General features: G+C 41.9%; 1 protein-coding gene across 3 annotated transcripts in view; it reads left to right on the forward strand.

The window, feature by feature from the left end:
• Nucleotides 1-13627, forward strand: part of IL15 (interleukin 15) — an 89075-nt gene extending 75448 nt beyond the window's left edge. For all 3 annotated transcript variants that reach the window (XM_075257873.1, XM_075257881.1, XM_075257863.1), the window contains exons 4-7: nt 1005-1040; nt 6430-6474; nt 7388-7540; nt 12972-13627. In XM_075257873.1, the coding sequence (XP_075113974.1) occupies nt 1005-1040; nt 6430-6474; nt 7388-7540; nt 12972-13067 (330 nt within the window). In that variant the 3' untranslated portion in view covers nt 13068-13627. The remainder of the gene's footprint in view (nt 1-1004; nt 1041-6429; nt 6475-7387; nt 7541-12971) is intronic.
• Nucleotides 13628-14411: the final 784 nt, after the last annotated feature.

Below are 14411 nucleotides of genomic sequence, written 5' to 3' on the forward strand. Positions count from 1 at the left end.
TCCAGTGCCGGAAGAAGACTCTTAGAGAGGCCATTCCAGACGAAGATAGAGGCAGCGCTGGAGAGTTGTCTTGCAGCATTGGGGACACTCCCAGTGCTGTTTGAGCGCTGGGGCCCGCCCCCAATGCTGCGAGAGAACTCATTTGCATACAGATGAAAACCGGGATTTCTACCGAACGGCAGCGAGGAGAAGACATCTAAAGGTAGTTGAAAAATAGCGTTTCTTAAGGCTATTCTGACATGGTAGGCAGTAAAAATACAATTTTAATGATAGAATCCCTTTAAGAGCTGTCTGATCCAGAAGTGTACTGAACAGAGATTTCCCATGTCCCATAAATTTAGCCTTATTTCATTATCTTATTTACTAGGTCCTGAAACAGTCCAGTAAAGCCACTGACACATTATGGTAGAATAACTTTGTCAAGGGCCTTCTCAATATGCTGCACGACCTAGTTATTGTATGGTAGTTGCCCCCTTTAAGATCACTATAGTAGAAAACTTAAAAGAAAATTGAATTTTCTACTTATAGAAAACTATTTTTACATGTGATATTGTACTATACAGTTTCAGTTAGTTTATAGGAACATTTCCTGGATCTGTCTTAATTGAATCATAAACCTCTGATCTACTTGAGTGAGCAAAAGTCTTAGTGCAAAAGTCTGAATAGGCTTCTTTTATTAGATATGGTGTAACAGAACATACCTACAATAAATGCCGAGAGTTGAAACTTTCTGACAGCTGCTTTTGGATTTTGCTCTGTACTTACCGTAGGTTAGCTACGGTCAAGAGTCAGTCGATTTAGATAAGTCCACTGGGACTGTTAATCCAATGGACCTCATCTAAAGCTATGTATTAAAACATTTTAGGAACTTTCCTACAACTCTCTGTGAAAGCAAGATCCACATATAAAAGAGCACATTGGCACTTTTATATTAGAACTAATGGATTGCACACTGTAGATACTGTGGTTTATATATAATATATATTCCTTTTTATTTTTTTTAGACTTTTAAAAACAGTAACTATTGGAAAAGTAAATATGTAAGTAAACCTGGTTCTTAAAACTTATGTGCTGGCATTTTTCTGTAACATTATTAAGCACAGCGGCCCTGTGATAAAGATTGACCTGTCTTCTAGTGTGCCTCCAATTTCCAAAAACTCCTTCATAGTGACACTGAATCACTGTAATGAAGCGACACTGCTCAGTATACAGTCATGGCCAAAAGTTTTGAAAATGACACAAATATATTTTCACATGATCTGTTTGATCACATGATCTGTCTGATTATGTGTGTTTGTCAGATGTTTTTATCACATACAGAAATATAATTGCAATCATATTATGAGTAACAAAAGCTTATATTGACAGTTAGAATGAGTTAATGCAGCAAGTCAATATTTGCAGTGTTGACCCTTCTTCTTCAGGACCTCTGCAATTCTCCCTGGCATGCTCTCAATCAACTTCTGGACCAAATCCTGACTGATAGCAGTCCATTCTTGCACAATCAATGCTTGCATTTTGTCAGAATTTGTAGGTTTTTGTTTGTCCACCCTTCTCTTGATGATTGACCACAAGTTCTCAATGGGATTAAGATCTGGGGAGTTTCCAGGCCATGGACCCAAAATCTCTGTTTTGTTCCCTGAACCATTTAGTTATCACCTTTGCTTTATGGCAAGGTGCTCCATCATGCTGGAAAAGGCATTGTTGATCGCCAAACTGCTCTTGGACGGTTGGGAGAAGTTGATCTTGGAGGACATTCTGGTACCATTCTTTATTCATGGCTGTGTTTTTAGGCAAGACTGTGAGAGAGCCGATTCCCTTGGCTGAGAAGCAACCCCACACATGAATGGTTTCAGGATGCTTTACAGTTGGCATGGGACAAGACTGGTGGTAGCGCTCACCTCGTCTTCTCCGAATAAGCTGTTTTCCAGATGTCCCAAACAATCGAAAAGGGGATTCATCAGAGAAAATGACTTTACCCCAGTCCTCAGCAGTCCACTCCCTGTACCTTTTGCAGAATATCAGTCTGTCCCTGATGTTTTTTCTGGAGAGAAGTGGCTTATTTGCTGCCCTCCTTGAGACCAGGCCTTGCTCCAAGAGTCTCCGCCTCACAGTGCGTGCAGATGCACTCACACCTGCCTGCTGCCATTCCTGAGCAAGCTCTGCACTGCTTGTAGCCCAATCCTGCAGCTGAAACACTTTTAAGAGATGGTCCTGGCGCTTGCTGGTCTTTCTTGTGCGCCCTGGAGCCTTTTTGCCAACAATGGAACCTCTCTCTTTGAAGTTCTTGATGATGCAATAGATTGTTGACTGAGGTGCAATCTTTCTAGCTGCGATACTCTTCCCTGTTAGGCCATTTTTGTGCAGTGCAATGATGAATGCACGTGTTTCTTTAGAGATAACCATGGTTAACAGAAGAGAAACAATGATGCCAAGCACCAGCCTCCTTTTAAAGTGTCCAGTGGTGTCATTCTTACTTAATCATGACAGATTGATCTCCAGCCCTGTCCTCAACAACACCCACACCTCTGTTAATGCAGCAATCACTGAAACGATGTTAGCTGGTCCTTTAAAGGCAGGGCTGCAATGATGTTGAAATGTGTTTTGGGGGATAAAGTTCATTTTCTAGGCAAATATTGACTTTGCAAGTAATTGCTGTTAAGCTGATCACTCTTTATAACATTCTGGAGTATATGCAAATTGCCATTAGAAAAACTGAAGCAGTAGACGTTGTAAAAATTAATATTTGTATCATTCTCAAAACTTTTGGCCATGACTGTACAGGCTCGTACACTTTCTATGAGACTGTCCACCAATAACCCTTTCTTTTCAGTGATCAGTCGAGTAGAGTCAAAAGGAAAATCTAGTACCCTCCGTAACAACGCCATTAAAGTTACCACTAGTGACCCCTATTAGTTGCCTGCCTAATAATACTGCCAGCAGAGGGCTGCCTAAACGTAGGACAACATAGATGGGTAATAACCAAAGATAATAAATGTTTATGGTCTTTGTTTAGCTGGAGCCATAAATCACAACATAAAAAACTTCTGTCTATGTCCTAGACTTGTGTGTTCTGCTGGGAGATCTCTCTTATTCAAGGAAGTAGGTGTCTGAGTTATGTTTAGCTTTTTAAGCTACTTGCCAACAAAGAAAGACAGAAGCAATCTAAAGTTACCCTGGTATTTTAGATACTACGCTCTATGACAAAACATTAGAGAGTGGCTACCGTATGGAGCACAGCGACTGGTTATAGAAGGTTTGCTGGTTGTTACAGGACACAAAGCAGAAATGGTAGGGACTGGCCAGATTGTTAGTTGGTTCATGCATGACAAATTTCCTGAGTTATGCCATGTAGGGTAGTGGTTTTTTTTCTTATTTTCATTTGTATAGTGCCAACATACAATGCTGTTCAGAAATTGTAGTCCCTCACTTTGGTCCCTGCCACCAGTGGGACTCACAATGTAAATTCTAAGCTAAATATGTTTATGTATACATATGTTTCGGAAGTGAACAAAAGTATCAAGTAGAAATCCACACAAACACAGGGAAGACTTACAAACTCCATTCAGATGTTGTCCGTGGTCAGATTCAGTCCCAGCACTGTGAGGTAACAACTGCTGGAGTGTCTCCAGATTATTACAAGTAATTGCTTTCCTGTGGAATTTCACCCCTCGGTTCCCTTATGTCAGTTGTACAATGTTCTTGGATAAAATGCCAGGAGAGTTTAGATTGTCCTTTTGGACTTTCAATGAGTTAAACTGTTAAAATTCTGTATATATGTATTGTATTTGCGATTTAATAGTATACTGTACATATTCACATTTCTGTAAGAAATCTGGCTTGTACACTATGTGGAAAACACCGTTAGTTATAATATAAAAGGTAACAATATTTTCAACATAAAATTAATTTTTTTCTGGACCATTGTAACATGAAGTCACATTCAGCACTATGCTTCCATTCTTCAGTGTATGTGGTTGGCTGGAGGATGTACTCGGTCAGTGGGACATATCACTGGTAAAGTACTAGTGTTACTAAAACACATGCACAGAGTTAAAAAAACAAACCCTTTCCTATAGCACTCACTGTACTGAATGCTGCTACATGTAAACATTTCAGTGAATCTCATGGCTACACACAGAGTCCCTGCCCTCACAATATGTGCAGTCTATGGGACACAGTTGCACCCAGGAAAGTTCAGTTTAAGGGTGTGCCATATGTTTCTCAGACTATAAGGGTAAGTTCACATGTAGTTTTTTGGTCATGGTTTTGTGGCTGTATCCGCCTCTAAACCCTGACCAAAAAGACGCTGCTCAGCTCAGGTCTTTTTTTTCCGGGAGCCGTTTCTTCCGGCTCCTGGAAAAAAGAGGAGAGGTGCTCATTCAGGCCGAGTCGCCTTGCAATTTGGCCTGAAGACAGTCCCTCCTCCAGACTAGGCCCATTCATTGGGCCTAATACAGAGCAGCGTGTGTGGCTGAATGCCCGTGCAGTGCTTCGGCTTTCAGTCGTGGCTACCCGTGTGAACTTACCTTAAAGAGGGAAAGTAATTTAGTGCTGCTGCAGTGTTAGAGAGCAGCAAAACAGTTTAGTGGGCTTCGTAAGTATGGGGAATTTTTAGTATTCTGTATGTCCTCTTGTAAAGCCCTTCCCCCACAAGTGTTTTGCTGGAGTTTTTTGAGCCAAAGCCAGAAGTGGATTAGGCAGAAGGGAGAAGTATAAGAGCTCAGTGTCAGACTGGGATGTCTAGGGCTCACCAGTGGAATTGTTTCTAGTGGCCCACTGCCAGGACTCCTGCAGATCAGCTGTACCAAGACAGCGCAGTGCAGCTAGAGTTAATACCAGGACTATGCTTCTCACTCGCCATATGATGTGCACCACCTAAACCCATTGTTACACTGTTCTGTAGGGCAAGCGAGCAGTGTGGCTCCTGGAATTGTTAAAATTACCTGTAAGCTGCACTGTCCTGGAAAAGCTAATCTTCAGATGTCCTGGCTGTCTGACTCCTGCTGATGTAATATTGATGGCCATCGATATTAGAAAGATGGATAAACCCTTTAAAGAGGTTGTCCAGGAATTGGAGGAACCCGTGTGGCATGGGGGAGGTGTAAAAAATGTTTTTTTTAAAAAAAAAAAATCATATTTACCTGTCCCCAGTGCTCCATTGTCCACTGCCAGTGTCCATTCAGTCTTGTGCTGGCGCCTTCATGCTGAGTCCTGCACCTAGTCTCTGCCTAACTTTTTTTTTTTTTTTTTTACCCCCCTCCCCTCCCAAAACAGTGGTGTGTTCATGGGGTTCAGTGATGCCATTATATTGAGAATAGACACTGATTGTGGGGGGTAATAACATTTAAAGTGTGTGTGTGGCTTCAGGGGGTTTTAAGGGGTTTTCGGGCTTAAATTTTATTTTTTTTATGGTTTTTCTTCAGGATAGGCCATAAATACCTGATGGATATGGGCTAACACCCAGCACCATCATCTGTATGGAACCACTTCCAGCATCTGTCCTGTACACAATACAGCACTGGGAGGAGAAAGCACCATCCACTGTACAGCCGCTAGGCGCTGTCTCTGCAGTTCAGCTCCCAATGACTAAATAAGTGCCGAGATTCAGTGAATGTGCACAGCCCCTATACAGTGGATGAAGCTTTCTGCTTCTGGCCCTGTTTTTGTGTACAGGACAGGTGCCTGAAGTGGCACTGTACAGCCCATTCACTGGTCCCTCTTACAGCAGCATTAGTTGATGATTGCGAGGATTAGCTCCTTCATGCTCTGGGCGCATCGTTGTGATGTTATGTGCGTCCAGAGCAGGAAGGAGCGGGAGGGGCCAGAAAGCACATGGGTAAGTACTGGCACTCAGCCTGTAGACCACAGGCTCAATGTGGCATGTGGATTACAAGTCGGGGAGTAGTAGAGCCTGTGGCCCAACTGGGTTGGGTTGCAACGTTTTACGTGTTCTGCCGATCCGGTTGTTTTTAAACAACCGGATCATCAGGAACAGAGAGAAATGGCTGCTACATTCACTTACCTTACCTTTCAGCCTTCAAAGGGGCCACCTGGAGGCAGAAGAGGAAGACTGCAGTGAGCAGGATCTGGGATATGTAAGGTAATAGGGGTCGTTACCTGACACCCACTGCCTTTGAAAAAAAACCAAAACAAAAACACAGACCATTTAAGGTGAATAGCGCTATATAGTTATTACTATACCGTATGGGGTAAGAACTATTGCTGTTCAAAGGAAGGGGGTCTTGGTACTTTATGTAGTGCTTTTATATTGTTCTAAGCACTGATGGAGAGCAGGATCTGGTTTATGTATCAGATATTGATATTCCAGCAATATCTACAGTGGGAAATACTCTTTAATTTAGCTTTATTTTATTATAATTTAATGCATTTTTTTCTAATTGCTTTAATGTGATATTTTTACTGCAGCAAACGGATTTAAGGTTGTATACAGCAAAGATTGACGACTATGCTGTAAGTATCTCAGTTGATTTACTTATATATGTAAAAAACATATGCTAAAAAGGCTTATTAATAAGTCAATATCCAAAGAAAATGAATAAAAAATAATGTCTGAAACACAGGATGACTTTAAATATGGACAATATTTATTAAAGATAAAAACAACAACAGTTGCTACATATAATGATACATTATAAAATTGGGGGTAGAACCAACCCAAAAACATACATGAACCAGGTAGTGGGAGGCAGGAATCAACCAATAAAGTACATATAAAAAACCAAGCAAGGTGGAGTGCAACTAAAAAATGAACTACAAGACACACTGTGTTAAATAAATAGTACAATATATACCAATAAAGTACAATGATACATAGTATAAAAGCCACACCTGTGTAAATAATGTAGTGAAAACAAACCAAAGACCAAGCAAGGAATGAGTGATGCAAATAGAAAATAAATAAATAACCCGTGCCTACCCAAAGGACCTGGACACCCGACGCGCGTTTCACCTCGCACAGGCTTCGTCATCATTGGGGTTATCCACCTAAGAACTGCTATTATACAGCCATATATAGTGCCTGTAGCTGAGGAAGATTATAAGGGCAAAATGTGTGGTTGCCAACTGACCCAGGCTGCAAGGGGTGCTAACAGGAAACTGCCCCTTTGCCTTTATAATACAAGCTTGTAATCACATGTATCGGCATCCACAAGATTTGTCATGTGACTATTCGCGAGGCTCATTCAGACATTTTGTACCAGATGCACAGTGTAGTTCTGGCCTTAGTTGTTGCATGTGGCTGACACTACTTTTTAAAAGCTGATAACTTGTAAATTCTTGATTTTAATAATGATTTTAGTGGATATATCTATTTTCTGAGGTTGTTATACAAGGTGTTTAATGTTTTCTTCTATGCTTCTTCCAGGATGCTTGCACACAACCAATTTTTGATTGTTACTGTGAAGAATTTGAAGTGGTAGCAGAAGAAATTAGTATGACTGGAGAGGAAGATGTAGCCAAGGACTTAAGGAATACACTTGCAAATATGCGGACTTATCGTCCTTCAAAGAGTGATATGGTAAGTATTGTCAGAATGTTCTGCATTATTGTCATTTATATGAGACCAGAACATCTAGGAAAAAATGAATGACTCTTAATGCAACATGTACTGCAAAAATACTGTACACCACAGCTTACGCTGGGTTCACACCAGCGCCTGAACTCCGTTTTCAGGTTTCTGTCTTCTGCATGCAAAAGACGTAAACCTGTCTTGCCGAGTCCGGCCGTGAGCGCCGGTGAGCGTTTTATGCTCTCCCCGACGGCGAAACCATTTTTTTTTTTAACCGGACACAGAGTACTGCATGTCCGACTCTGTCCGGTTTAAAAAAAAACTGTTTCACTGCGGAGCGCATAAAATGCTCACTGGCACACACGGCCGGAGACTTTTTAAGCCCATTCAAATGAATGGGATTGAAACATGCCGGCAGGTTTCCGTCTCCTGCCCCTGTTTTGTGCAGGAAATGGAAACCTGCAGAACAGAATACGGGTGCAGATGTGAACGAGCCCTTAGAAAAAATAAAATATTGTTATGATAGGTCACTAATTTCACAGGGATGCAGGAAATCGGGCCCCAACAATCTTGCATTGCTGTGGCACTTGGATTAACAATACCATTTCTTCATTTTAGTCACTGCTCCATACACTCTGTAGTGGTTGTGCCTGTTACTACACATGGCTCTGTCCTATTCTCTTTAATGGAATAGAGCTACAGTAACCTGCAGTACCAGACATAGACTCTGCATAATGTACAGCACTGTGCCTGGTAACCAATGAAGAGCTCCGAGCACTGCACCATCTTCTCACAGCTGATCGTTGTGGTGCTAGAAGTTGGATTAGCCGATATTATAACCTATCATAAGGGTCCTTTAACACTGGTAGATTTTTCTGCTGGTAATGAGATAGCAAGGCAGTTGGCAATAACATGAGCAAGTTATTGGTACTGTATGCGCTTGTACGTGACCGAAAAACTACTGTAACAATGGGCAACATATCCATTATAGACCATATAAAACCATCTTCTAGAAATGATGTGGATAACTACTTAATGTCTAAATTTTGGTATAGTTTTGCCGTATAGTTGTATTATGGAATAGCTTTGGGGAATGTAGTGACATCTGCACTCTTTCCTAATGGCAAAAAATAGATTCTTATTGATCTGTTAAAGTCATAAATCATTGGAATTTTTCAAAAGCATTACTACAGGGCTGAATGAAACAATGACATTGCAATTTTATATATAAGAATTATGATGCAGAGGTCTACTCATTTGTGCCATTAGTGCAAAAAAACTGAGAAAATGTCACTTGAAAATGAAAAATCCTGAATTTGCATAAATGCTAACGCCATTACATAAATTGACAATGGCATTAGTATAATTTGTTAAAATTCTTGTGCAACTTTTATGGAGCTTCGCCTACAATGAGTGCTTTCCCTCATAAAAAAGTGAGGATTGTGCCAGGAGAGAGGCCACAATAAGTAGTTGCATCAGCAGAGTAACCACATAAACCGCACACCTACATTGATACCACAAAGGTGTAGCGTTAAATGATAAAATTCTGGCTGACGATTTACAAACCTCTAATTTAAGTCAGTAAGGGCAATATAGAAATATAGTATTTATGAAGCAGGCTCCCCCTAGTGGCGGCTGCCAGCAACCTTTGAACCTGTGTTTCTGGATTCTTAGTAATTTCTTCTATTTCAGTAGATTCCTGGAAGTTTGGGATTGGTAAATATTTAGTGTGTACTTAGTTTCCAATTCTGCCAGGCACAAGTGTCCATGGTGATCTAAATTCATTATGATAATTAAACACTAAATGAATAACCTATTCCCCCCTCATGTCTGTATTTAGTAGAGGCAGCAGAACAAGAAACAATGGAAGCCTTCACCTTCTGTCCCTGCCTCCTCTACAGCCAGTTAGTTCAGTGGTAGGCTGCACCAGGTCACTCTCACTCACTGTGACACTCTGTCTGTGAAGCAGCCTCTTCCCATCCATGTTCACTCCCCTGCTCTGCCAACAAAGTTCTAAATTATGGTGACTGGGTGGTAATCTGAAGCAGTTGCTCCTATGTCCTGCTTTCACAGTGAGTATGAGTGGCCTAGCAGAACAGGACTCTCCTTTTCTCCCTCCAGTGTCTGTTTGCCTCCATGGCTGTGTGCCATATTATAAATGAATCTGCTCTGTGTCTGTGAACTGCAATTGAGCATTAAGTGTTCAGTCATCCGCATGTCTGTCATCTCAGACATGACCTTCAGAGAAACAGAGCAGTAGTCATGAATGACTCCACCTCCCTGCCTTCAAATTACAATTTTGCTGGTATATCCAGGGAAAGTGGTGGTGCCGGTGCCACCTGCTCAGAGACTCTACAATCTGCCACCTGAGACGAGATGTTCCTTTTCCCTCGTGGTAGATGTGACTCTGCTGTGCTCGAAGGAATTTTTATTTTTATCCATCTCATGACAAGTAATTTTGTCTGAATAATTTTAAGATTACTGAAATGTACTAATCCAAATTTATTAGAATTCTGTCATTATTATTTCTGGGAACTCCATCATTGTACACTTATCACTATTTATGGAACTTGAGGTAAATTGTTTTGTGACTTAATTTTTTGTTTGTAATAAAAAGAGAGAATTCAGCCATTTATTTTCTTGGTCGGCCAGTCTACAATGAAACATGAGTTCTCCTTATAGACTATAGCTATCCTGTCATTTCAAACAGAAGTGTATGTTACAAACATGATGGAAGGGTCCTGTGTAGTTAAAATAACTTTTGATGTATTGTAGTGACAAATCAAGTTTTGATGAGTTAGTACCTTACTACGGAGACTAGCTTTATGAGGGAGTCCCAAGATGGCAGCCACTTGCTTTTCTGCTAATGGTGGCTTTGTTGACAAAGTCTCTTACAGACCCTGAGATGGCATGAGGGGTTTGCATTCTGATGATGATGAAGGCTCATGTGTGTTTCCCATGTGGTGATATTTCGGGGTTCCTTTGATAGTGGGTACAAATAAGGCATCAGAGAGGATAGCAGTTAAACAGGTGATGCTCATGGCACCGTTTATTTAGCAGATTTTCTTTGTCACAAAACCTCATGGAGCCACATTTACTTGCACCAAGTAGTACGAACATGTTGGGTACAGAGTGGCATTTGTTTTTCAATTCCTCCTCTAGTCCTGTGATCCTTCCCACTGTGTAATCTTGGGTAACCCCTGGGACTTAGTCCTCTCTTCCTAACCACTCTTGGGGAAAAGCAGGGGCACATTTTCTCACTGCTACAGTAGCATAGGAACGGCTGAACTCGTGAGTAACTAATATAAGGCTGATGCCCCACATTGCAGAAACTCAACATTTTACTGCAGTTTTTTGAGCCAAAGTCAGGAGTTGGCTTGAAAAGGAATGGAAAATATATAGGAAGCACTTAGACGTTTTCCTTCTGTTAACCCCTTCCCGACATCCTACTGCAAAGAGGCCGCCATAGCTACCTTACAGTGGATTCCCTGAGCTAATGCCGACTGGAGGCATTTCACTGTGGTGTGCATACAATCCCCACCCTGAATAAAAAAAAAAAAAAGCCACCCCTGTACCTTTTCAGTTGCAGGCCAGCTTATGACATTGTGGCACTCGACCTGTTCTTATGGTAGCCGCAACCTTCTGAAGACTTCCTGGCCTGCCATAAGAATATTACTATTACAGGGGTTGTCCCATCACAAGGATCCTATCTATACTGCTTGTTAATGTGGATGTAAGACTTTTCCTAAATACATTGCTTCAGTAAAACTGCTTTGTTTGTCCACTATCTTACTTTATTCAATTCTTTGTGGCCACAGCCCTGACTTAGCTGCTCATGAGTCAAGTGATGTATCTGCTGCTCTCAGGGGGGAGGGGGGAGGGGCTAAGTGCACTGAGCCAGCCTGTGTATCTAGCTATTCCTGTGTCTACACCATGTGACCTAGCTTCCTGCTATCAGATAGGGGAGAGGAGCTGCTTTCATTTCTTCTGTTCTCCCAGTTATCAGGCTAGCTAATTCAATTGTGTTAATTATGGCAGAGACAGGCAGTCTCTGTATGTAACACAGAATGGAGTTGCTGCTGCCTGTACTTCATAGTCCAATATGGGTGGGCGGAGCTACACGTGAATTTGGGGGTGGAGCTAAACGGCAGGTTGCATGTGAAACCCCACCCACCAAATGATGCAAGAAACCAGGAGGAAAGAAGATTTTACAGCAGTAAAGACTGATGAGTATGTGAGGTGGGAATACCCCTTTAAGGCTGGTCATAGACCAACCTCAATAGTAACATAGAGAAAGTCCCATAGACTGTCATACATTTGTATTGCAGTCCATGGGACGTCCAATTGAAAGATTACAGGTTCAAGTCCCCTAGGATGGCTAATGAAATAGTAAAAAACAAAACAAAACAAAAAAAACTTATAGAGCTTAGGAGAGCGGTATGGTTGTGACAATTGTGCACACCTCCACATAAGCAACAAATACCTCCACATATAACAAACAAATGTTGAAAATACCTAAAGAGTAATAAATGGAGCCCAATTTACCAACTGGATCTCTAAAAATTACCCTATGCCAGGTAAGAGGACTGCACATAAGGGTGAGTGCACAAAGCAGTGAATGAGACGTGTAGTGCAATGTGCCAAACTCAGTGGGATCCCCAAGTTAAGGCAACCCAAGAGTCTCCATCCCCTGGGGCACTTTGGGCCTTCAATGCTGGTGGCTCAGACTCATCACCATGTGGTTCTGTTTCCTGTCACCAGCTTTCTGTTGCCTCCCAACAGTGGGATGAATAGTTGGCGGGGCAATTACTCACTGGATCTGATAAGAACAAATACTACACTTCATTTTAGCCAAAAGGTCATACCGATGACCTATCCACAGAATCGTAGCAGTGCTGCAGGTCACTGGAACCACAGCTATGCAAAGCAAAGGGCTGCTATGCTGCTCCTATAACTTGTATACACCAGCCATACATGCCACCCATCAACTAGCAGATTCGGCACCCAGAGGCTCCTGGAACAGATGATTTATGCATGGCCTAGGTTTTGAATCCCAACAGATGTATAGGCCATCAATACTAGAAACTGGATAACCCCTTCCATTGACGCTAGGTTCACACCTGCGTTCATCTGTCCGTTCTGAGCTTTCCGTCTTCTGCATGCCAGAAGTCCGAAAGCTCAGTCCGGGTCTGGCCGTGAGCGGCGGTGAGCGTTTTATGCTCTCCGCCGCGAAACCGGATTTTTTAATCCGGACACAGAGTACTGCATGTCCGACTCTGTGTCCGGATTATAAAACCCGGTTTCGCGGCGGAGAGCATAAAATGCTCACCGCCGCTCACGGCCGGACAGCTTTCTCACCCATATATATGATTATGTACATGGGAATGCCCCTTTAAGTATGTGAAATGCTAAACTTTCTGCTTTTTACTTTTTTCCGCAGACTGGTAGCTGTAAAAAATGTGAAGAATATGAAGAAAAACCTTTTCAGGAATTTTTGAAAAGCTTTGAATCGATAACTCAGAAAATGAATACATAATAACGATGGCAGCCCTCCTTCTCAACAGCAGCTGCATCTGAAGAGGCAATGAAGTTGTGAGAATGTTCTCATTAGACTCTGTTCACACTGCTGTTTGTTGCTGTATTTCTTTCCTTACATTTTTACATGAAAAAGATGGATTTCAATGGACATTCCTATTTATATGATAAGTTGGCTATACTTACTCCCCAGTTCCACCAGGTTGAATAGTTTAGTCTGCTCAGCTTTTCTATCAAGTTTAAAAAAAAAAAAAAACTTCTTTAAGTTGATATCAATGTATTAAAAACAGATCCTTCCAGAATCTCCTGGGCCCCAATGCAAAATCTGTAGTGGGGCTTCTACCTACCTTGTGCTTTTTCGACTAGTAGCTTATATTAAGTGGTAGGGGGACTTTTGGAGGCTCCTCATGGTCTAAGGTCCAGTAGCAACTGCTACCTCTGCACTTCCTATAGCTACACCACTCAATCAGAAACTAAAGGCTTAACACCTTAAGTCTAGAATGTAAATTCTGATTTTTGCCATCTTAATAGGAATATTTTATGTCATGTGCACAACCATTTGTAACTGTATTTTTATACTTATTGCAATAAATTATGTTTATTAAATATATGTATTGTCCTCTCTGTGAAATTAATGAGGTTGCTGTTTCTAACAAATCTGTGGATTGGTTTTCTAAGCAATGGTAGATGACTTTAAAATCCAGCATATAAAGTTCAAGAGGTTATCCCATGCATTGTCCTCATTCCAATAATTCTGACAAACTGTTAATAGTTGTTAGAAAATCTGCAGTGTTCTACTGGAAGGCTGCAGCAGAAAAAGCACATGAAATGTGTTTGCTGTTTGTGTGTGTGGTTTATAAAGGAACTACTGTAGACAGGCAAGCCCAGGAGCATCTTCTTCGCGCTTGAATCTCATCCATGTTGTCCTCTTTAGCGGCTCGTCCGTCCCTGGGGGCCTTCGCCGTCTAGTCCTTGCTCGAGCAGATCTTCGCTCCCTGTAGACCCGCCATGTGCAACGACTTCTTCTATACTCACGTCAGCGGTACTTTGAGCGGGGCAATAAACCCCACATGCTACTGGTCAGGACCCTCAGGGACCAGTGAGCGGCTTCCGTTCCTCGCTCCATTCACGACTCCTCTGGTGTCTTACAGCACCACCCAGATGCTGTAGCACAAGCATTTCACACCTACTACTTTACATTGTACAATTTACCCTCACCTCGGAAACCTTGCCCAGGCGGATGGTCGATCCCTCCTGACTACCATGTTGAGTGCCGCTTGCCACATCTCTCCCCTGCCGCCTTGGCTTCCCTTAACTCTCCCATTACGGCTGAGGAATTGGTGGA

The sequence above is a fragment of the Leptodactylus fuscus genome, chromosome 1, assembly GCF_031893055.1.
Source record: "Leptodactylus fuscus isolate aLepFus1 chromosome 1, aLepFus1.hap2, whole genome shotgun sequence".
NCBI lineage: Eukaryota > Metazoa > Chordata > Amphibia > Anura > Leptodactylidae > Leptodactylus > Leptodactylus fuscus.